The following is a 20,701-nucleotide window of genomic DNA, read 5'->3' as shown; positions in this document are numbered from 1 at the left end:
CAGTTGCACCTCTTTTGGCTGCCTTGCCTTGCAGCGCTCATGCCATATCATGGTGTGTTATCGCATGTTACCCTCCTGAATCGAGGTGTGCCTCTTTGCAGAAATGTCCGTTTGATGCGATCATGATCATCAACCTGCCAAAGAACCTGGAGAGGGAGACCACGCACCGCTACGGACCCAACTCCTTCAAACTTCACAGGCACGCCCCCCTTCAAGTTGTTGGCCTGTTTGCATGGGATTTCTCCAGCCTGCAGGCTCTCATGTCCCTTTTGGCTCTTCATTGTTCTGCAAGCACCTGAATGTGCAAGTCATGTGTCACCCGTGGGGGGCCACCTGCTGGACTTTTCCCTGGTGCTGTAATTGTTTTTTCTCTTTAAATTTCAAGCCCGGGATTGTGTGCGCGAGTAGGCTGCCGGTGCCCAGGCCTGGGCAGGTGTTGGGGCTGGTGGGCACGAACGGCATCGGCAAATCCACCGCCCTCAAAGTCCTCGCCGGCAAGCTCAAACCCAACCTGGGGCGCTTTGAGGTGCGAGAGTTCACTGTCAATTTGTCTGTCTCCTCAATTACCCAGTGTAAGCTTGATTATAGCCCCGAGCTTTCACAATTGCCATGTCCTGATGCACTGTCAAATCTGCAATACTTTTTGCTCATTTGCGCAAGCTGCCCGTTGCGTGCTACCAGCAAACCAGCAGAAACTCTGAAGAAACTTGTCAGCGCCGCAAAATTCCAGGGTAGGATTGACCAGGGGCCAGACTCCGCTGTGAATCTTGATGAATAGCAGCGCGAGCGTCAATAGATTGGAAATGGCCATTATGGCAGAATTGGCGCTGCCAGCGCAGCTGGCTACAGAAAACGTGCTAGACTGCGCTAATGTGTGCTGTCATTCGCGCAGTCGCCCCCCGACTGGCAGGAGATCCTGGGGCACTTCCGGGGGAGTGAGCTGCAGAACTACTTCACTCGCATCCTGGAGGACGACCTGCATGCCACCATCAAGCCCCAGTACGTCGACCACATCCCCAAGGCCGTCAGGTGAGGCGCTCATCTTTGCTCTGAGTTCGTGACATACACAGCCTGCAAGGGGCTGATTACTGCGCTGTGTGACACCTGTGGCCATACCCATTTCCGAGTGCCTAGTGGGAGGAGAAATTGCATTGCATGGGCCCATCCAACATCAGCCAAGGAAGGGTACATAGCCGAGATCATATGGTTCTCTTAAAATTCTCACAGCTGAGGTTCAGGCTGCCCTCGGGCCAGTGCATCCGGCCACTGCACCAGTGCAATGGGCCAGGAAGAAAAGAAACCGTTACGTGTTAGTGCATGCATGACTTTGGCTGTGGACAATTGCAGGGGGAGTGTGGAGAGCATCATTGATGAGAAGGATGCCAGGGGCGTGAAGGAGATGCTCCTGCGAGACCTGGACTTGGAACAGGTGCACACCTTCTTGCACCCTGCCAGTTTTCTGCACCATTGCATGTCATCTGCACCCTGCATTTCCTTTCTGTGACGGTGCAAATGGCGCACTAGCAAGTGTTGTGCCCTAATTTTTTTGGGTTGATGGATTGTCAACGAGGATGCCAATCTCTGCACAGTCTAACTGCAGTGCTCCTGATACTTGCATGAAAGTGCAGTTTTGAAGGAGCTGGCATGATTACCTGTATCTTGTCTGCAATATTCATCATGGTGCCCACGGTTGATTGGGTCTTGCTTGGATCTGGCGAGTCCAACAAGGGGTAGGATTGTGGCAGCCATTAACTGCAGCTTGTCTGCAGGACGCACCTTGCCTCTTGGCAGGAAGAGCGTGTAATAATTATAACAATAAATCATCATCATGTCTGCTTCTTCTTCTTCAGGTACTTTCATGCTGCCATCGGATTCCAGGGCTGACAGCGTGCATCGTTTTTTCCCCCAGGTGCTGGACCGTGAAGTGGAGCACTTGTCGGGAGGCGAGCTGCAGCGGTTTGCCATAGCGGTGGTGGCAGCGCAGGAGGCTGACGTGTACATGATCGATGAGCCCTCCTCCTACCTCGACGTCAGGCAGCGCCTCAAAGCAGCGCAGGTTTGTTTTCACCTCAATATTGAAGAGCATTTGCTCTGCAGAAGCAGCATCAGCATGAGGGTAATGCAGCTCATGCGGAGCACTTTTAGTCTCAGTCTGCATGTATAATTGCAATATACATGGCTCCGGCGTTGAGTCGCATTTCTTCTCTGACTGGTCGAGTAGCTCACTGCTGAGTTTGCATCTCCTTCGGCATGGGGTCGGCCGCATAACTGGCCAAAACCACTGCATAAGCATTTACTCAATTAGATCCCAACTAGGATCAACATCTCAATGGTTCCGTGTGGGGCATCCTGTGCTGCACCTTGCATGTTCCTGACCACAGAGAAGGTCTCAATATGCCCATATCCTGCAGCCGCTTTTTCTCGCCTTTTACATGTGCCTAAGACGTCCTGCTGACTGACAATTTCCCCCATTCCGCCGCCGGGGAATCCTAAACACTTAACCGTAAAGTTTTTGCCTGCCGCCGCCGCGCAGGTGATCCGGTCACTGCTGGGCCCCAAGAAGTATGTGATTGTGGTGGAGCACGACCTGGCGGTGCTCGACTACCTCTCCGACTTCATCTGCTGCCTCTACGGCAAGCCCGGCGCGTACGGAGTGGTCACCATGCCCTTCAGCGTGCGCGAGGGCATCAACATCTTCCTGGCCGGCTTCGTCCCCACCGAGAACCTGCGCTTCCGGGATGAGGCCCTCACCTTCAAGGCACGTATCACCTGCTGTGTCTAATATTCCGGATTATTTGAAGGTTGGGATCCTTTAAGATTTAGTAAGAGTCTAGCGTTCAGGGTGTTAGAAGTGCACGTATCAGTGCAGTGAAACAAGATTTGATGGGTTGGGTGGTGTGCTGGGTTTGTATCAAACTTGAAGACATTGCGCTGCATGCGTTTGCATGTGCCGATTGGGGCATGAGGTTTCTTTAATCCACATCGGATTAAGATCCCTACCGGTTCAAGAGGCATGTGCATTGCGTGTACATTGCAATGTCTTTTATTTTGGCTCAGTCACCTGTGACATCATGGCGTTATTTGCCAGGGCCTGTGACGCCATGTAGATTGCTTCTGCCCCTTGCAATTTGGGGTTCCATGGACATGCAACCAAGTCTCCTGCTGGACTCCTCAGGAAGTCAGTTTTTGGTGCTTTGTTTCCTTCCCCATCTCCCTTTGCTAAGCATGCTCTTTTGGTCCATGCCCACTGAGGGCTCATTGGGCTGGATTCTATACTGTTTAGCATCTCTTCTGGTTCTCTGGCCACCCAGCAAAACTGTCTTAAATATCAATATCAAACATTCAATTTGAATTTGAATTTTGTTTTTATGCTGCAGGTGGCGGAGACCACTGCTGAGGTGGACGCCAGCACGAAGAGGTTTAGCCACTACGGCTACCCAGCCATGACCAAGACGCAGGGCAGCTTCTCGCTGCACGTGGAAGCCGGGGAGTTCACAGACAGCGAGATCTTAGTCATGCTTGGGGAGAATGGGACTGGGAAGACCACGTTCATCCGCATGCTGCACGGCAGCCTGAAAGCGGACGACGAGAGCGTAGAGGTTCCTGAGTTCAAGGTGTCCTACAAGCCGCAGAAGATCTCGCCCAAGTTCCCCGGCACGGTGCGGCACTTCGCTACCCCTCTGACCTGTCCTGAACTGCGTGGGTTATTATTGCGTTGTGCCATGCAGGCGTTGTTGTGCGCAGTGTCCAGCACGCAGTCATGTTGCTGGAATACGCAATACCTAGCAGTATGTCTGACAGAATAAGCCAGAGTCATGCAGGGACAATAAGATTCATGTCTGCGCCCGGTGGAACGTTTTTGGCTTTGAATGGCTGGCTCAGCGCGAGACAGGTTGTTTAACCTCGATTTGCCTGTGCTGGTGGATGGTGCTCAACTGTTCTGGGGGCCTTTCTGCAACAGGCTTTTTAAGAGATTTCATAGGGGAATTTTGGCCCAGCACTGAAGACTGCAGAGTCGGCTGACATTCAAAAATGTTCATGTGCAGGTTCGGGAGCTGCTGCACAAGCGCATCCGGGAGATGTACCTCAACCCGCAGTTTGGGACTGATGTGCTCAAGCCCCTCAACATCGAGGCCCTCATCGACCAGCAGGTGCGCGCACATGCTCTCTTCTGCTTGCACCGTCTGCAGCTGTAAATCTCTGCTTCACATGCTCATCAGCATTAGATGAGTAATGTGCACCGGGGAAGGGCAAGCTTTTCCGCAGGCCACTTGCATCTTCTCCCACACAAAGTGGCTCCTTGCTGATGGCATGAGATGTGGACGCTGCAGTGGTGCAGTTGTTGTTTGCCATTCCAGCTCCATCCCATGCAGTCTAGCAGAGTATATGCATGTCGATACTGACTGCCGAATACGGTACCTACCGTGTACAATCTCTAAAGAAATGCTGAGTTGCTCGTGCAAAATGGTGCAAACAGGTGCAGAACCTGAGTGGAGGTGAGCTGCAGCGCGTGGCCATTACTCTGGCGCTGGGCACTCCTGCCGACATCTACCTCATCGATGAGCCCTCCGCCTACCTCGACTCCGAGCAGCGCATCATTGCCGCCAAGGTCTGTTCAAAAATCCCCTTCCCGGGCGCAGTCACTAGGTGTAAGGGATTACTCCAGTGTTTCGATTAAGGAATCGGCGAAAATAAATTCCCGGGCATCCTCTTGTAGTACTGCCAAGGTCCCTGTACAGGACACATGTACAGAGGATGTCTGCATTCATTACAGGGCCCTGGCTTATCCCCTAGTTTTCCAAGCAGCTTTGGGCTCTTGGTGGTTGCTCGTGTCTTCTGGGGGATTGTGATGCCGCGTTGCCGTTGCATTTTGGATCATCAGTGCAGGTGGGAAAGGATAATGTCTCAGTTGAAGTACTATGAGGGTCGTTCTCTGGATGGATTTAGACCTGCGTGCCACATGCATGTGCTTAGACCCCCCATTTTCATTGCAGCTCTGCCCTGTGGCCTGATGTGATTCAGTAAAATTCCAAGGCAAGCTTGCAGTCCTGTCTTATGCTTAAGATGGAATGGCTGAAAGAGTAATCTCGGTGCGAGCCGTGCCGCTTGCTTGTGCAGCACTGTGATGATGCCAGACGCCACTCCAGGAATCATAGTGATATAGTGAGACTAGTGATTACTAAGATGCTCGCAATCCCTGACGTTATTCTTCACCCACTTTAGCTTAGGATTTAGGGAGCACGAATTTAGGGTTTAGGGTTTAGGGAAGGGGCCTTTATAGCGAAATATTTTTCACGGGGAATGCATTGGTGGATTTAGGGTTTAGGGTCGATGAAGGGTCGATAATTCTATAAAACACAAAGTGGGTGAACTTTAATGTAAGACGCAACAATTCAAGGTGCATGGCCTTAGTGTGGGTTGTTGCCGGTGCGCGCAGGTGATAAAGCGGTTCATAATGCACTCGAAGAAGACAGCGTTCATAGTGGAGCACGACTTCATCATGGCCGCCTACCTGGCAGACCGAGTCATCGTCTACGAGGGAGAGCCCTCCAAGAATGCCACCGCCCGAAAGCCCCAGTCCCTCCTCTCAGGTGAGATTACTTTTTCACCTTTGCTTGTCTGAAGTAAGGCAGATGCTGCAATAAAGAAAAATGGTTTTCTGGGTCTGGGATATTGTGGCAAGCAACATGAAGCTTCTTGAAGAGTTCAAGAGGCTAAAAAGGAGCTTGATATAGTTTCCCGGAACATCCTAGATCTTTCTGGAACCTTTCATATTCAAGGCCTGTCTTGCGGTTCACTTATTTTTGTCTAACTCAATGAGAACAGGGTTGAATATGCACAAACCTGTTGGGTCCTGCAATGCGTACGCCTGCCCTTTGATCTCGGGAGTGGTTTTTCAAGATCAGCTATAATTCACACCATCCACCACCCAGGGGCTTTTGATGGCATTTGATGACACCATCAGAAGTGTCTAGGGCAGTTTAGTGGCATTTTGAGTGTCCTTCCCAGTTTCTCAAGACTCGAGACTGGCTGCATGCTTAGAATTGTCTGTGATGTGTGCTGCAGGCATGAACCTGTTCTTGAAGAACCTGGACATCACCTTCCGGCGGGACCCGACCAACTACCGCCCGCGCATCAACAAGATGAACTCCGTCAAGGACCAGGAGCAGAAGTCCGCCGGCTCCTTCTACTACCTCGATGACTAAGCATCATGATCAGTCACCCGTGACATTGACGAGAATTGTCACTCTACGCAGTGGCCCCCGCGCCTGACTGACAATATGACCCGCCAACATGCTATCTACAAGCACCTCTGGCTGCCTGTAATGAAGGCCTTGGTGACCTGAACTTGCTCGGGTAAAGCACGGTCTACAATTCGAGGTGCAAAGCAGTGCGGCGGGGTTTTTCAATTGCTGCATTGTGAGGCGTTTCCAAGTACTAAGGGTGGCAACGACGAGGAGGTGGAATGATGCAAGCTTGTTGCAAGAGTCAAGCGTTTTGTCAAGAAAAAAATGGGAAGGCTGTCACCATGTGAGGCAGTCGATTGCTGATATGCTGCAGTGTCCCTTGGATCAGCGAGCGCCTTGAGTGTGACTCGCCTGAAACTGTGTAGAACAACATGGAATTGTATATGGAATTAATTTGCAGCTTGTTTCGTGGTGTCCATGGTAGGCTTGGATCTTTGGTGTGTGCGTGCTGGTTGGTTTGGTCATCGCTGACATTTGTGCACCCGAACTGGTCCCACAGTCTCCTTGAAAGTTACTGCCGCTGTGCAATTGCACACAGCAATGTTACAGTACGACAGGCAGATTGCAATGCATTCTCGCATCGGAACTCTGATGTCTGTAGGGGTAGCTTGCAACCCCATTGCTTCAGCATGCATAGGCCTAGGAGTTAACTGGAAAAATTAGCTTGAGGACAATTGATGGCGCTGTATCACGTTTGTGTAAGACAGCAATGCAACTGCAACGGATATTTGGGCATCCGCACGCCAGACAACATTTTCTGGATAGATATGAAGCTGCAAGTGCAGCCGCCCTTTGGATCATAGTCATTTCATGCTGCCCAGCATATCTGTCACACGATGCTGAGTTTCATGTGCACTCTTAACCCGGCACATGAACCCTGATGCCATCACACTCCCAAAGAGTCCACGTCTGCCAACAGAGCAGCAGCCTCACTGATGGCTGCCCCTATCGACTCGTCCTGTGGATACAAACACAGAGAGCTCTCAGCCTCTTTCCTCTGTCTGCTCACACATTACAGAGCCTCAAAGGTCTTGGACATGTCATGCAAGCTCAGAAATGGCATTTGCACAGGATGCTCGTTTGTCGGCTTCACTCCACGCCAGGGTCCTGGGCCTGCCATACGTCTGAGTTTTGCATTGCATGTGGCTGTAATGCCAGTCAAATGGCCTGAGAGGGGATGTTCAAGAAAAACCCTGGAGCGGAACAAACTCTCGAGCAACAAAGGTTGAAGGCAGAGGTCTCTGCTGCAAGCGCAGCAGCACTATAAAACAATGCAGTGCATGAGCAGAGCACTGCATGGCGATGCAGTGCTGTAGTATCAAACTCTAATCCAACTAAACATTGTGTCAGACCGGGGCTGCCATAGCAGCTGGCAAAACCTGCGGCAGCCATGGCTCCGCAGCTTGAAAGTGAATTTGGATGCTGTCATTTTTACATTTGAACTCCAGCGCACCAAGAACTAAGGTTTCCGGTGAAAGTTGCTGCCCTCAGTGCTGAGGCGAGCACTGCCCTAAGACGAGATCCGCAAAGCGCATTTGCACTCCCTTGTCCTTGATATAAACTCGACTTTAAAAAGTTTACTTTACATGCAAGAAGAAATCCGCACTGAGGATGCCATTGTTGCGGGCGAGAGCTGCTGCAGGCGCAGGGCGGCGCTGTTGCGAGCCTCGCGCACGTTCAGCCGAAGCACCTTGTCCTGCGCCGGATCGAGGTTCACCGCCAATGTATCAATCGCTCCCCTCAGCTCCCTGACGGCCTCGCGCAGGTCCGTCATCTCCGCAGCTGAGCGCACCGCACATGGGATGTCAGCAGGGAATGGGAATCAGCCAGTCTAGGTGGCAGCATGCTGAGCTTGCATGTGCCAGCCTGTAACGTAGGATATAATATGCGCCCAGCATGGCTGGTGGTTGTAAAATTACAGAACTCCATTTTTTTAGGCACCTCAAGCAGAGCACAGCAGAGTTTGGGGCTCATTGCCCAGCTCCAAGTCACATCGGACAGATTAAACAAAGAGATATTTAGGAGCAATCAGCAATGTTTAGAATAGGGCCAAGACTCTGCACCCCACCTTGTGTGAGGTATTGGGCCCATGCGCATGCATGCAAGAACATTACTCACCGATCTGGTTAGTCACCAGCGTGGCAGCCGGCATCGGCGCGTATTCCACCACCGGGGCATCGTACGCGCTCGCCGCCGACGCGGCCGGCGCGCCAGAGCGGCCGAGCGCCGATCGCAATTCCTGCGGCAGAGAATCTTTGATCTCTGGCGGGAGCGCGGCCGTCAGATTGGCGAGGACGTCGGCTTCGATGCCGGCGCCTTTTTCCACAAACTCCACGAGCGTTCCCTCCACCTCCTGCGGCGCGCAGACCCCTGCTCAAGGGTTCTCGAGGGTTTGTGCTGGCGGGAAGGGTTTGACCCGGCACGGGAATGAACGTGCTTTATAATCTTACAACAGATCCATATGCGAGCTCATGGCGGCTCCTGGCTCGAGGAATGCAGTAGTGAGAAGTATGATCCGTCATGGGGAAACAAATGCATTCGATTCTTGAGATAGATCTTATGCATTTATAGAGAGGCTCCTGCCTCCTGGGACCAGGCTTCAGTGTGGTGCCCTTGGAGATGACTGCTGATCATGTAAAATAGGCTGCAGGTGGTGCTACTCTGTCTGCTGCTGCGCAGCAGGACTGGCCAGCCACAAGATGGTCAGATGAACAAGAGTGCACAGCAATCTGCATTGAGTAGGTGGTGGATGGAGCAGCACCTTTGCTAGCTCATCCCTCTTGTCCTCAAGGGGCCGCGGATCTTGCAGCAGCATATTGATCCTGTCCAGATCCTGCTGCCTGTGCAGGTCACAAGTCTACGGTGAGATCATTTAAGTACGAACATCACACCTCAGAACGATTAGACATGTGGCAGGAAGTGAATACACTGTAATATTGCTGCAGAGGTAGCAGGCAGCATTTTGCTTGGTGCTCAAGACAGCAGAGGGGTAGCTCACAAGGTCTGGGCTCGCTGGGGTAGCGACAGGAGTGCGCCTACTGCAGCTCTGGGGCCGAATGTCAAGATGTCAACTGGAGTTTTGAGCCAAGCCTCCACACGATTTCCCAGAGCTGCACCAAAGTCACAAGACCATCGCTTTTAGTCTCACCACACCTGGAGTGGGAAGCCTTTCGTTCTGCACCTTTCAGTAAAAAACAAACTCCAGACATTAAGCTCAACCCACTCCGTGGATCTGTGAGCGGCCTTGAGCAGGGCCAGGAGATCACCTGGTGTTGCGACCACCTGATCCTCATAACCAAACCCTGAGGAAGCTCTTATCGGTTGATGCCTACAGCGTGGAAATGTCTTGTAGGAATGTAACTTGGGAGGCAGGGTCCCAAATGCTTGGAAGTAAACACCGGTGGATCGCATGGTTGAGGATCTGAACTGTGCCACAACGATCCACAATAAACTCGATCAGAAGCAAGAAATCTTCTCTTCTTCTTACTTACACTTCTTCGATGTGACTTAGCTGCGGTATCGTTGCATTCAGTGAGAATGGGAGTGCCCTTCCTCAGGAGGGAACACCTTCTGCGACCTTGGTGATTATGAACCGTTGCCCAACAGCTTCGTGTCCAGAACATCTTGATGTCAACAGCAAAATATCTTACACACGCTTTTAAGATTAAAGTGGCAGGCACTTAGAAGCAGCAGAGAGGATGTAGCCATGCAGGCACAAATCTTGCGGACCTGTTATAGCCCTATCATAGTACAAAACAGACGCAAGCTCCCGAATGAGGCCTAGGCCTTGGATGCAACAGTCAGCGGCTGCGGCGGCTTCCTCCTCCCTTCCCGGGCCTGCCAATACACACAGCACTTTACAAGGCTGCATTTACCACATATGGTGTGGAATTTAGACCGGTCACCACGGTATGTCCAGCAGGGCACAAGCATTGCAAACAGTGCTTGCAGACTGTCCAAGATGCTTGTGCTGCACAGACTTCTCATCAAGGATACATCGGCACCACGTTCACGACAGCAGGGTGCCGAAGCTGCCAATGGCCGCTCTGGGGCAAAAACTTCCGAGCAGTGTGAAGTGGTAGCACCTGTTGCCCCAGCGCATTGACAGTATGCTCTGCAGCTGTAGTGCCTCTGCGGAGGGGAACAAGGACTAGATCCACATCTAGGCGCAGGGCTCGAACAGTGCGGCCCCTCGGTACATCAAATAATGGCACTATGATATGACCCCCAATGTGTCCTTCTGGCTTGCTGATCTGGATGTGTGTCTGGAAGCCAGTGAAGCTGAAATTATCTCTCCTGACAAGCCCATTCACTGCCGGGAAGTCCCTGAGCCAGTGACTTTCCCCTGAGACATGCACACTCCTCTTGGCTAGCAGTGACTTGTTTCTACTGTGGCCATTTATTTGTACCACAGAACCAGCAGGATGCGGCAGGTGGCACAGGAATATCAAGGGCAGCTTGAAGCCTCAAGTGTCCTCACCAGCTGCACATGGCGCAACAGTAAACATGAAAATTCCTCAACCATAAGGCTGCCAGCTAGACTGGTGCTGCGCCCTTTAAGCCAGGTCCTGCTACAGGCAGGAGACATCAGAAGCACAGCCACACTGCAGGACACAAGAGGTCGTTCCCAACGCAACAATGCTGGCACACGGCACTTACTTGTGTGTGGATCCTGCTTTCAGCAGGACTCGTTTCGATCCAGCTCAGGATTATGTGAGGCTGATATCATAGTGATCGGACAGGCACTGCCCAGCACTGAATCTGGCCCCTTGTGCGTGCTTGCACGTTCAGTCCACAGAACAAGCGTTGCACTTGATCAATCAGGCTACCTCTAACGAGCAAATTGGCGTGCCCATAGCACTGTGTAGTATGTGCACAAACAATTGCCAGACATCTGGAGACGTTGGAGGTTCTAACCTAGTATAGGACTCGCAGAATCGAACTTTCTCTCAGGTGGGATGGAATGACCAATATGACCAATTGACCTCTTTTGTCATCGGCGATCACGTTTTCTTCTAGAAACCTGCAGGAACGCCGCAACGAACGAGGCGTCCACACGAATATAAAAATCGCAGACGGACCCAGCAGACTTCATTTTCCCAGGAGTTCTACTGAGGGACCGAGCACCTGCATCGCCCGTCTGAACACTTCAAGGTGATCTTGCAAGAGTATACTGGTCTGTCGTGCTTGAACCCACTGCTGCAATGTTGGAAGGCCCTTCAGGTTGACGGCAGCCGCCTTTGTCGATCGTCTTATACACAGCAACGTTCTGTCTGCTGCTCTTATTCCCAAACATTCGCATCGTTGCAATATGTGGTCGTTTGACGTTGTTCCGCCAGCCAGAACAGCTCAAAAAAGGCGGCACGCCTGGCGGCTGCTCTTTCTGGATTCACTTGAAAAGTCTCTACGGTTTTATTTTCCTCATCTCACAGGATTGAACGTGACAAACCTCTATTCTTTGCAGAAACGAAGGAGCGTTCCACGATGGGGCCAGGACATCTGGTCTTCTTGTGCTGCCTCGCCGTGACCGTGTCAGGTGGGTCGCTTCGTCGAAAAATCTCAGAAGCTTTGCAATCGTCTGAGTTGTCGTGGCAGGGTGCTTCTGGCAGCTAAATAAATTTCGTGTATCCTCGTTTTGGCCACAGGCAAAGCTGCCAGGATCTCAGTTGATCAAAGCATAACTTGCAAGTGCAGCTTGCCTGAAGTGCAGCCTCTACCATATACTTCTCAGTGTGGGCTGACAACCTTTGGGTTTGACCCTTAGAGTTTAACCCTTTGATGTTTCACAGTCACTGAATCACTTGTCTGCGTCTGCAGGGCAGCAAACACTTCCACCCGCACGCATGCAACACTTGAATGAAATATTTTCATCTGCAATGCTGCCGGAGCAGAATCTCCCGGCTGAAAATCCTCTTCAAGGAGTACCCCAAGAGACTGCACGACAGCAGGCACTGGTAAGTCCAACTTGCAGTCTGGGATCCAAAGATGTCTTGCTCTGCATTATAAAGGCACCAGCTTGCAGTTGCATGTCAAAACCCTGACAATCTGTATGCCCGTCTTAAGTGCTTACCCCAATTGCTGCCAGTGTGAAGAATATTGATGAGATTTCTATCCTTTTCTGATGTTACAAATTTGGGGTACTTAGGATTTTTTTCTCAAAATCCCAAAAATGTAGCTGAGAGTTTTTCTGCCTCCCCATGCAGGCACCCGCTCAGGCTTTTCTGGAGGCACCGGCTCCGGCCCCAACTATTCCACCGACTTCACAGCCTGGACCCTCGCCTTCCCCGCCAACCCCAATCCCAACAGAGAAGCCCCCTCCAAAGATTCTGCCCAGCCCGCCGCCCCCTTCACAACCACCAACACCGCCGTCGCCTCCAGTTGAACCCCTGCCAAGGAACCCGCCCTTCGAGCTCGGATTCTCTTCTGCCGCCTATCAGGTACGTCGGCAACCCAGCATCCGGCCAGGGGCATTGAAAACTGATCTGATAGGGTGTACCAAGGCCAGTGATATAAGAAACAATTTTCTGTGGAGACAATGCATGTTACTGTTCATGAGTCATGCGATGATGAGATGGTTGCCTGTTTAGGTTCTGCCTTAGGCAGGGCCTCTAATCAGCGCCTCACTGACCTATCTGTGCTGGACACAGAAGGTATCCAGCAACCGGATCTGAGCATATACTCGTAATCCAGTTGTAGGGTTACATAGGGGCATGAATTCAATCGGTATTAGGTGACAGTCCAGTCAACTCTGATGTAGGGATGTGAGGCATGGCCCATACCAGAGTCTGCCAGACTCAGTGATCTTCTAGACTGAAAATGTTCCAAATGAAGTGCCTGTAGAGTTATTTGCCGATTGTTCATTATGGATAGGTTTCCAAACTAATTTTGCAATAATAAGGAAAATCTAGGTAAGCGCAGCACTAGCCTAGTGGCTGAGCCCTGTGTCACAGATACAGACACAGGCGCTTGAGATGGCTTGTTCAGCGTGTGGGAAAGGTCAGACAGCCTGAAACGTCTTTGTTTAGGTTGTGGGTAGTGCTGGCAATAGTCATAGACCGACGGTTTGGCAGGGGTCTTTGGAGATCTTAGGACACATATTAGGGTTTAGGGTGCCACTAGATATTTTTTCCCTTTCTACCAAATCCCAGCTATTCCTAGGGTTGCCATGAAACCTGCCCCTAGCCCTGGACCATTTTGGCCAATCCCTTGGGGGGGCCCTTAAGGGCTGGCAAAACGCTACCGTATACCTGTCAAGTCCTGGGATGATTACCGTATATTATACATGATTTGGATTCTCTTGATTTATCTCTGACCTGGTGGAGGACAGCCTGAGAGAAGGCTGGAAGGCTGCCAGCTGGCTGACCAGTGGTCACAGATTTGCTGCTGCGACGCAAATGATCCGCGTGGATTTTCAAAGGCGTGTCATGAAAGTAGTAAATAATAGTTTTTCCAGCTAAAACAGTTTATTTATATGGATGTCACATGCAGTCTCAGAATTTAATGCAATGTGCCCGTGAGAGACATAGAAAATGAGCAGTGTGGCCTGGCATGTGCAGTTCGAGGGAGCTTATCGCGCGGATGGAAAGGGAGCCAGTATTTGGGATACCTTTACCAACAACCATACTGTGTTCCCTGGTGGACGCACAGTTCACAAAAATGACACGGGTGAGTTTCAGAACTTCCTTTGACGTCAACTTAATAAGGACATGTATCTGTTCACCGTATTTGCCCCGGCTGGCGAGGGCCGGTACAAATACTGAGCACCTTGCCCACAGTTGATTGGGTCTGGCTTGGATCTGGCGAGTCCAACAAGGGGTTGGACTTTGGCAGCCTTCAACTGCAGCTTGTGCTGCAGACGCACCTTGCCTTTGCCAGAAAAAGCGTGTAATAGTAATAGTAATAGTATCTGTTCAAATGGTCATGCGTGTCACCTGCATTATGTGATCATGACTAATCACTCACCTGCACAGTTCTAATCATCACATGGCTGTGCCATGCGCAGGCAACGTCGCTGTGGATTTTTATCATGACTACAAACAGATTCTGCTGCTGGCAAAGCAGCTGTCTGCCAAGCAGTGGCGTGTATCAGTCTCCTGGGCGCGCATATATCCACAGGGAGATGGCGTTGTGAATCAGAAGGGGCTGGACTATTACAAGGAGATGGTCGACTTCATGGTCGCGATTGGCATCGAGCCAGTCCTCACCTGTTATCACTGGGACCTGCCCCAGGTCCGAACATCTGCTTATTTTTCATCAAACTAACAACTGATGAGCAGAACTGAGCCCGCTGTATACCGATATGATGATCGTTTCTTGGCATATTTGGTCAAATGGTTGTGTTTGCAGGCACTGCAAGACCGCTTTGGGGGTTGGAACAGTGAAGACATTGTGCCAATCTTTGCCAACTACACTGCAACGCTGTTTGAAGCCCTCGGGGAGAGTGTGAAATACTGGACCACCATCAATGAGCCCAAAACATTCTGCTGGGAGGGCTACGGCAGTGGCATTCATGCCCCCGGCATCAAAGAGCCGGTATGAATTCACATGTTGCCACATGTGCAAACATAGAACATTTTGCATCGTTGTTACAGAACTGCTGCTGTAGACATTGTGCCTTTCAAGATGTGTCATCACCCTCGGAATCATGCATGCGTGGCAAATTGCATGTGCTTTGTCCCGCAGGAACAAGTGGCAAACTGCATAGTGAATGTGCTCAAGGCACATGCGGCTGCTGTGAAAGTTTTCCGGAAAGTGGTACCCGGTGGAATGATAGCGATGAACCTCAACGCTGAGTCGTCATTGCCGTTTGATGACAGCAGTGAGATGGACAAGGTAGGACAACTCAGTCAAGATGCTGCACATAATGAACTATGTTTTTGGAGTGTAGACTTGTCTGGCAGATCCTTTAGAATGTCCCTCAGAAGGTAAAATGCCAACAAGTCCTTACCACAAGATCGTCAGACGGTCATTGTGCGGTGTATGTACATGCAGGCAGCTGCCCAGCGGAAGACAGATTTTGAGCTCGGAGTTTTCGCTGATCCCATATACTTTGGGCAGTTTCCTGATTCCGTCAGAGCTCGCATCCCTTACCTGCCGGAGATCTCTCCAGAACTGGTAGCTTGCTTAATGCCGGCTCAAACACTCTCACCAGTGTCAAAATGCACTTGAAGCCTCTGTGGTGAAACTGTGTGTTTAAGATCCGGGTTTTCTCTTGCAGGCCAAGGATCTGAAAGGCTCTTTTGATTATTTCGCGCTCAACCACTACACTTCATCGTGCGCCCTTCTCTCGCCCATGTGCTATTGCCTGACGAGTATAAACTGGTTGCCAGTGCCTGGGTGTCTGTCACTCTGATTTGCATTTTTGCAAAGTTTAGGTCAAGCTCTAGGCCATGCACACTTAATAGTTGGAGGAGGTTGACGTCCAATGGCAGCTGCGCATTGCGGCTCAAGAAGGAATTTATTGCGTGTATCAAATTCTGAGAATGTACTTGCAGGTATGCGCGCTTCAAGCACAACGCCACTTGCGTCTTGGGCATTACTGACTATGAAGTGGGTCACTCAAACAAGGATGGATTTGTGATTGGCGAAGAGGGCGACTCAGGTGAGAAATTTAGTCATGATCACCCAGCATGTCTTGAAAGTCTGCAGCATTGTCAAGATATAGGGTTTTTCCCACAGAAAATTGGTTTACAAGACCTGGATGACCACAGTTCATGTACAACAGCGCGCATGCCTTGAATATTCATTTCTCCAAATTGAACATCTATTATATTGTTGCGCATGCAGAGTGGCTCTACTCGGTGCCGTTCGGATTCAGGATGATCCTGAATTACGTCAACGACAGGTCAATAAAGGCACCTGTTTAATTTTTTTTATTTGTGTGTCTTGAGAGGTGTGTGTCTTGAGAGGTGTGTGTCTTGAGAGGTGTTTATGTTGAGACTTCAAGGTTGTACGCAATCGTGTTTCCATCAATACAGCGTGTGATTTCTTATGCAGGTACCGCCTTGATTGGATCAGCGTCACAGAGAATGGCTTCCAAGTCAAGGGTGAAGATGACATGGCCCTGGACCAGGTCCTCAACGATAAGCCGCGCATCAAGTATCTTGAGGACTACATCAAGAATGCTGTCGAGGCGGTTGTCATCGACAAGGTGCGCAACAGTTTCAACCTCAGACTTGACTTTAGCACGTGTTGCATCTGCACCGTGGCATTGTCTTGAATTTCATTTTGACATTTTTGGGAACGGCACACTATGTTTGGCTCGCCATGTGATCCGATTGCTTGACAGTGATCCCAATGATTGTTTGCAGGTGCCCGTCAGCAGTTATTTCGTCTGGTCCCTGCTCGATAATTTCGAGTGGCAGGACGGGTACTCCAAGCATTTTGGCGTGGTGCATGTGGACCGAGCCACTCTGAAGCAGACCCTGAAGGCCTCAGCCCGCGTCCTGGCCAACCTGTTCCAAGACGCCGGGAACAACTAGGGCTCCTGTTGTGCTGCAACATAAAGACTAGCTCTTCTTGAAATTATCCTGGTCATGTTTTGATATTGGTGTAGAGACCTTGTGCCCCATTGCATAGCTCGTCGCAAATTTATTTCCTGTGATCTTGCAAGGCTCAGCATTACTGTATAATGCCACTGTTCCGGTGATGTTCTGGTGCTGTAAACATATGCTGTTGCTATCGGAAGCTCCAGTCAACCATTTAAAAAAGAGATATTGCAAGGCAAGGAGGAGATCAGCGCACCTGTTTGCCGTAGCCGAGGATGACTGGCTTGCAGCCAGATGCGATGGCAGAGGGGCTCGTCTGCGATAGCGAATCTCCCCGGCCGCCACTAGCGCCTGTTTAGGAACGGCTGTTGTCAGCGCTGAGCTGAAGTTGGGCGCCAGGGTCATCACTTCCCCTGTGCAGCACTCTGTGATGTCAAGTACTGCATACATTTCACTTCTGAAACTTCGCAAATGCGCAGGACAAGTGCGTCACGATTCGTCCCAAGTTTATTGCAGCGCATCCGCATCACAGCATCCTTACACTGGCACTTATTGTGATTCTCTGGCAGAAGTTCTCCAGCTTTGCTCTCACCAGGAGTCCCAGAAACACGGCAGCCCGGAGCAGTCAGAAAATAGGATCTCCTTGGATTTTAAAGTTTTCAGAATCCACGTCATCACTTACTACATTCATGCATGCTCAGCTCCTCGTTTTTTTTCGAGTGCAGCCTGTCTTGAGTGCATATCTGCTTCTGATTGCTACAGGTGCATTAATTTAATGAATTGATACGAAGGTGCTTCATAAATGACACGGCGCTGCGATTAATCAGCTGTTGCAGTGTTTACAAACTTCGGCAGTGCTTCAGTCAGAACATGTTCGCAGGTCTGTGCATGTCAGCAAAAGAATTCCTTAAAAGTATGCATTCAATTTTGACGCTGCGGGATCGTGACCTTATTTATCCCCATTTAGTGACGTTACTCTTGCATGTATCTAGCTACCACCTGTCAGCAGCGTTAGCACAAGTACCAATCCTTCAGCCTATTCTACCGCCACTCTGCAGAGGCTTGTCTGTCCCTCTCGAATACAATACACCATTGTTGCACTTGACTTTGCCCTGAGTCCCCTCACAGGGATGTGCACCAAACATGCACAGAGCCTTGTCCACAGAGGTAGTGGCATCAGGAAACAATTCATTCTGCTACGCATGTCTGCGCCGTCCATTTGTCCTCGCTATACTGGCAGGTGCTTCACGAGCTGTGCATGCGCATCATGCGCATGCACAGCTCCCATGATGGCAAGCACTTCCAGTGCTCACTCCTAGCGCACAGCAGAGCTCAACGGAGCAGAATACTGACTGGAGCTGTTCCGTGATTAGTAATTGGCAAGGTTCAGGGTTCTAGGCTGCACTGACAAGTCAGCTGCTGCAGGCATGGCAAGCAAGCAGCAGGTCTATTGTACATAAAAGCAGTGTCAGTAGCTTCAAGAAACTTTGACCAAGGATTGTGAAAAGATATTGCCAGCGCCAGCTTAGGCGCAAGCTCCATCACTCGGCTTTCCGTGAAGGCTGGCAGCAGTGATTCACGAGCAGCGGCGCTGGTAGCACTGCAGCACTTTTCTTGAAAATATTCCTTGGCTTGCCATACATTACTTGTCCATGCACGCTCGTCGAGCAGTGGCTTGTCCTGTAGCAATGTAGAGTGCAAAAGCAGCGGCGGTGCTGCCAAGTATCTCCGGATGGCTCCCAGAGTTATGAAATCCTTCACAGCTACCGCCTGCATCACAAATGGCACAAGCACGGTCAAGCACATGGTCTTCCTGGGAAACTCCTGTGAAAGCCTTGGCATCTGCCAAGTCATCAGTAGAATCAGGACAGCAGGAGGCGTACAATACATGCTTGACTCGAAGGAAAAACATGGAAGAGCATTGCAAGCGTGCAGAGTTATCAAGGACAAAGTGATCAACGACTTCCTTCCTGATCCGTATCACTCACAGGCTAAAAGAAAAGCCAAATGAGATCTGTCCAGTTTGTAACACCAGCCGGCCAAAGGTTCTGTGGTCACATCAAAATAGTCCTTACGGCTCAGCAGGATGCCCTCAAGGGCGGCGGGGCAATTAAAATTGCGTTGCCGGCTGCTGCGCTGGGTGCTGAGTCAGGCTCTAATAACAAATAAAGGATGGAGCTGACTAAGTGCTCTGCATGCGCTGCCGCCCCCAAAAATGGTGCAGTTGGGGCTGGAAATAGTCTTGCAAAGATTTTGATGATACTAGATTCTTGACCATTCATCGACCCTAAATCTTGATCTCCCACTGCGATCACCCGTGGAAAATATTACTGTATGAGCCCCTTCCCTGAACCATAAACCCTATATTCATATTCTCTAAACCCAACGCTAAAATTCATTGTAGAAATATTCTCGACATTAGACTCAAGATACAGTATCGTATCGATTGTCCCTAAATACTGAGCACCGTGCCCACGGTTGATTGGGCCTTGCTTGGATCTGGCGAGTCCAACAAGGGGTGGAATTGGGGCAACCTCTAATTGCAGCTTGTTTCCGGACGCACCTTGCTTCTTGGCAGGTAGAGCGTGTGGCGATTCTAAAAAATTGTATTGTCAAGTGGCGCCGTCGCTTCCAGCTCAGCATTGCTGATCTGTCCTGCCAGGCGGTCACCAGCATTAGTCAGCCTTGTTCTCCTTACTTCATTCATAGAGTATAATCTGGCAATGCAGTGTTGATTGGAACATGGGTAGCTGATGTCATTTAGCAGGCGGAGAGAGGTTACTGCTCGTGGCTTCCCATCCAAACACAGAACTTGTTGACCACGTGCAGAAATGTGTTCATGACCTTGCAAGCAACTCAACACTCTCCAGCAGATTTGATCATGTGGATTGCTGAGCAAGCTTGATCACCTTGTTATGTTGGGAGCGACACTCACTGTGCTGAGCAGCTAGCAGGCTGGTTCCCCTTGCATGCGATGCACCAGCCAAAAAATTCTTCTTTTCCTGCTTTCACAGCACTTAGTCGTCTCAGCATTGTGCACAACACCCGCCAAGGCTGCTCTCTCGCTTTGCAGCAGGTGCTGCATTTTGCTGTTTGAAAATAGCGCCGAAGTGCAATTCCTCAGCGCCTCGCTGTCTTTAAAGCTGTCGTTCCTGCATTATACTGGAAGATTTCAACCTGCATGTCCCTAACCTCATTCTGACCTGACAGCACTTACAGACTGATCCCTGTCAGCTCTATCTATTCAACCGCCCATGCGTGTCTCTTCCCTTCCTGCAGTCTGCTGCATAACAAACTATCTTTTTGCGGACATCACACATCCTCAAAGATGCCAGCTCAGCACTATTGACTGCCTCAGATCTAGTAATCATGCAGCTACTGCCCCGCGCAAGTACCCACCATCTGGACCAATCACGCCGCAGTGTGGCTCCGAGTCACAGTGCCCGGCAGCCAGCGGGCCAGAAAGAAGCCCTATCAAGGGAGATAATGGGGCTAGGGGTAGTGGAAGCACCTGGACGTCTCCCGCTGGATGTAACGATGATGACTCAGCTTCAGGTAAATAGCCCAGCCGCGCGGCAGCGCCCGTTGCCGTCTCCTCCGAAATAAAAACGGCTGTATGCGCCTGTCACAGTGACTGTGAACAGCTTTTCAACCTGAAGTGTGCGCAAAAGTTCGAGGTTTAAGTGACCCCGTCATGCCGTGCTCGCACTTGTGCCCTTCAGATCTTGTCTCAAGCAAGACCACATAAGCATCTCAGCAATGGACAATATTCCCAACTCGGGGATGCACAACTCTAACAGGCCAGCGCTGCTGTGGAGCACCCACCTTTGGCGAAGTGTGAATGCAGAACACTTGGCACAGGCGCGGACCTTGGCTATTGGCAGCCAATGGTTCCAGAGAATTTGCCCAATAGCCAGTTAGAGTGAATGCTGCTTGGGGTCTCCCAAATCATGTCTTGCCGTAGAA

At 50.7% G+C, this 20,701-nt stretch overlaps 3 protein-coding genes across 3 annotated transcripts; 2 read left to right on the top strand and 1 right to left on the bottom strand.

The window, feature by feature from the left end:
- Positions 1-122: 122 nt before the first annotated feature.
- On the top strand, positions 123-6,206 carry COCSUDRAFT_62823 (Abce1 protein; the record flags this gene model as incomplete). The annotated part of the gene is made up of 11 exons (XM_005648811.1): positions 123-262; positions 409-526; positions 893-1,029; positions 1,348-1,429; positions 1,910-2,056; positions 2,534-2,776; positions 3,378-3,659; positions 4,047-4,151; positions 4,478-4,609; positions 5,438-5,591; positions 6,067-6,206. The coding sequence occupies 11 exons, from the start codon at positions 123-125 to the stop codon at positions 6,204-6,206; spliced, it is 1,680 nt and encodes a 559-aa protein (XP_005648868.1).
- Positions 6,207-6,754: 548 nt separating this feature from the next.
- On the bottom strand, positions 6,755-9,748 carry COCSUDRAFT_53292 (hypothetical protein). The gene is made up of 6 exons (XM_005648810.1): positions 9,515-9,748; positions 9,247-9,358; positions 9,010-9,088; positions 8,367-8,601; positions 7,855-8,030; positions 6,755-7,206 (listed from the first exon to the last, which is right to left on the bottom strand). The coding sequence occupies exons 1-6, from the start codon at positions 9,657-9,659 to the stop codon at positions 7,135-7,137; spliced, it is 819 nt and encodes a 272-aa protein (XP_005648867.1). The 5' UTR covers positions 9,660-9,748; the 3' UTR covers positions 6,755-7,134.
- A 4,029-nt stretch (positions 9,749-13,777) lies between these two features.
- COCSUDRAFT_14587 (glycoside hydrolase) lies at positions 13,778-16,729 on the top strand (the record flags this gene model as incomplete). Its single annotated transcript, XM_005648809.1, has 10 exons — positions 13,778-13,913; positions 14,251-14,477; positions 14,595-14,780; positions 14,931-15,080; positions 15,240-15,362; positions 15,466-15,521; positions 15,743-15,849; positions 16,035-16,092; positions 16,245-16,398; positions 16,559-16,729. 10 exons carry the CDS (start codon positions 13,778-13,780, stop codon positions 16,727-16,729), a joined length of 1,368 nt encoding a protein of 455 aa, XP_005648866.1.
- Positions 16,730-20,701: the final 3,972 nt, after the last annotated feature.

The sequence above is a fragment of the Coccomyxa subellipsoidea genome (genome assembly GCF_000258705.1).
Source record: "Coccomyxa subellipsoidea C-169, whole genome shotgun sequence".
Taxonomy (NCBI): domain Eukaryota; kingdom Viridiplantae; phylum Chlorophyta; class Trebouxiophyceae; family Coccomyxaceae; genus Coccomyxa; species Coccomyxa subellipsoidea.
Note: the sequence above shows the minus strand (reverse complement) of the source record. Positions and strands in the feature narration are given on the sequence as shown.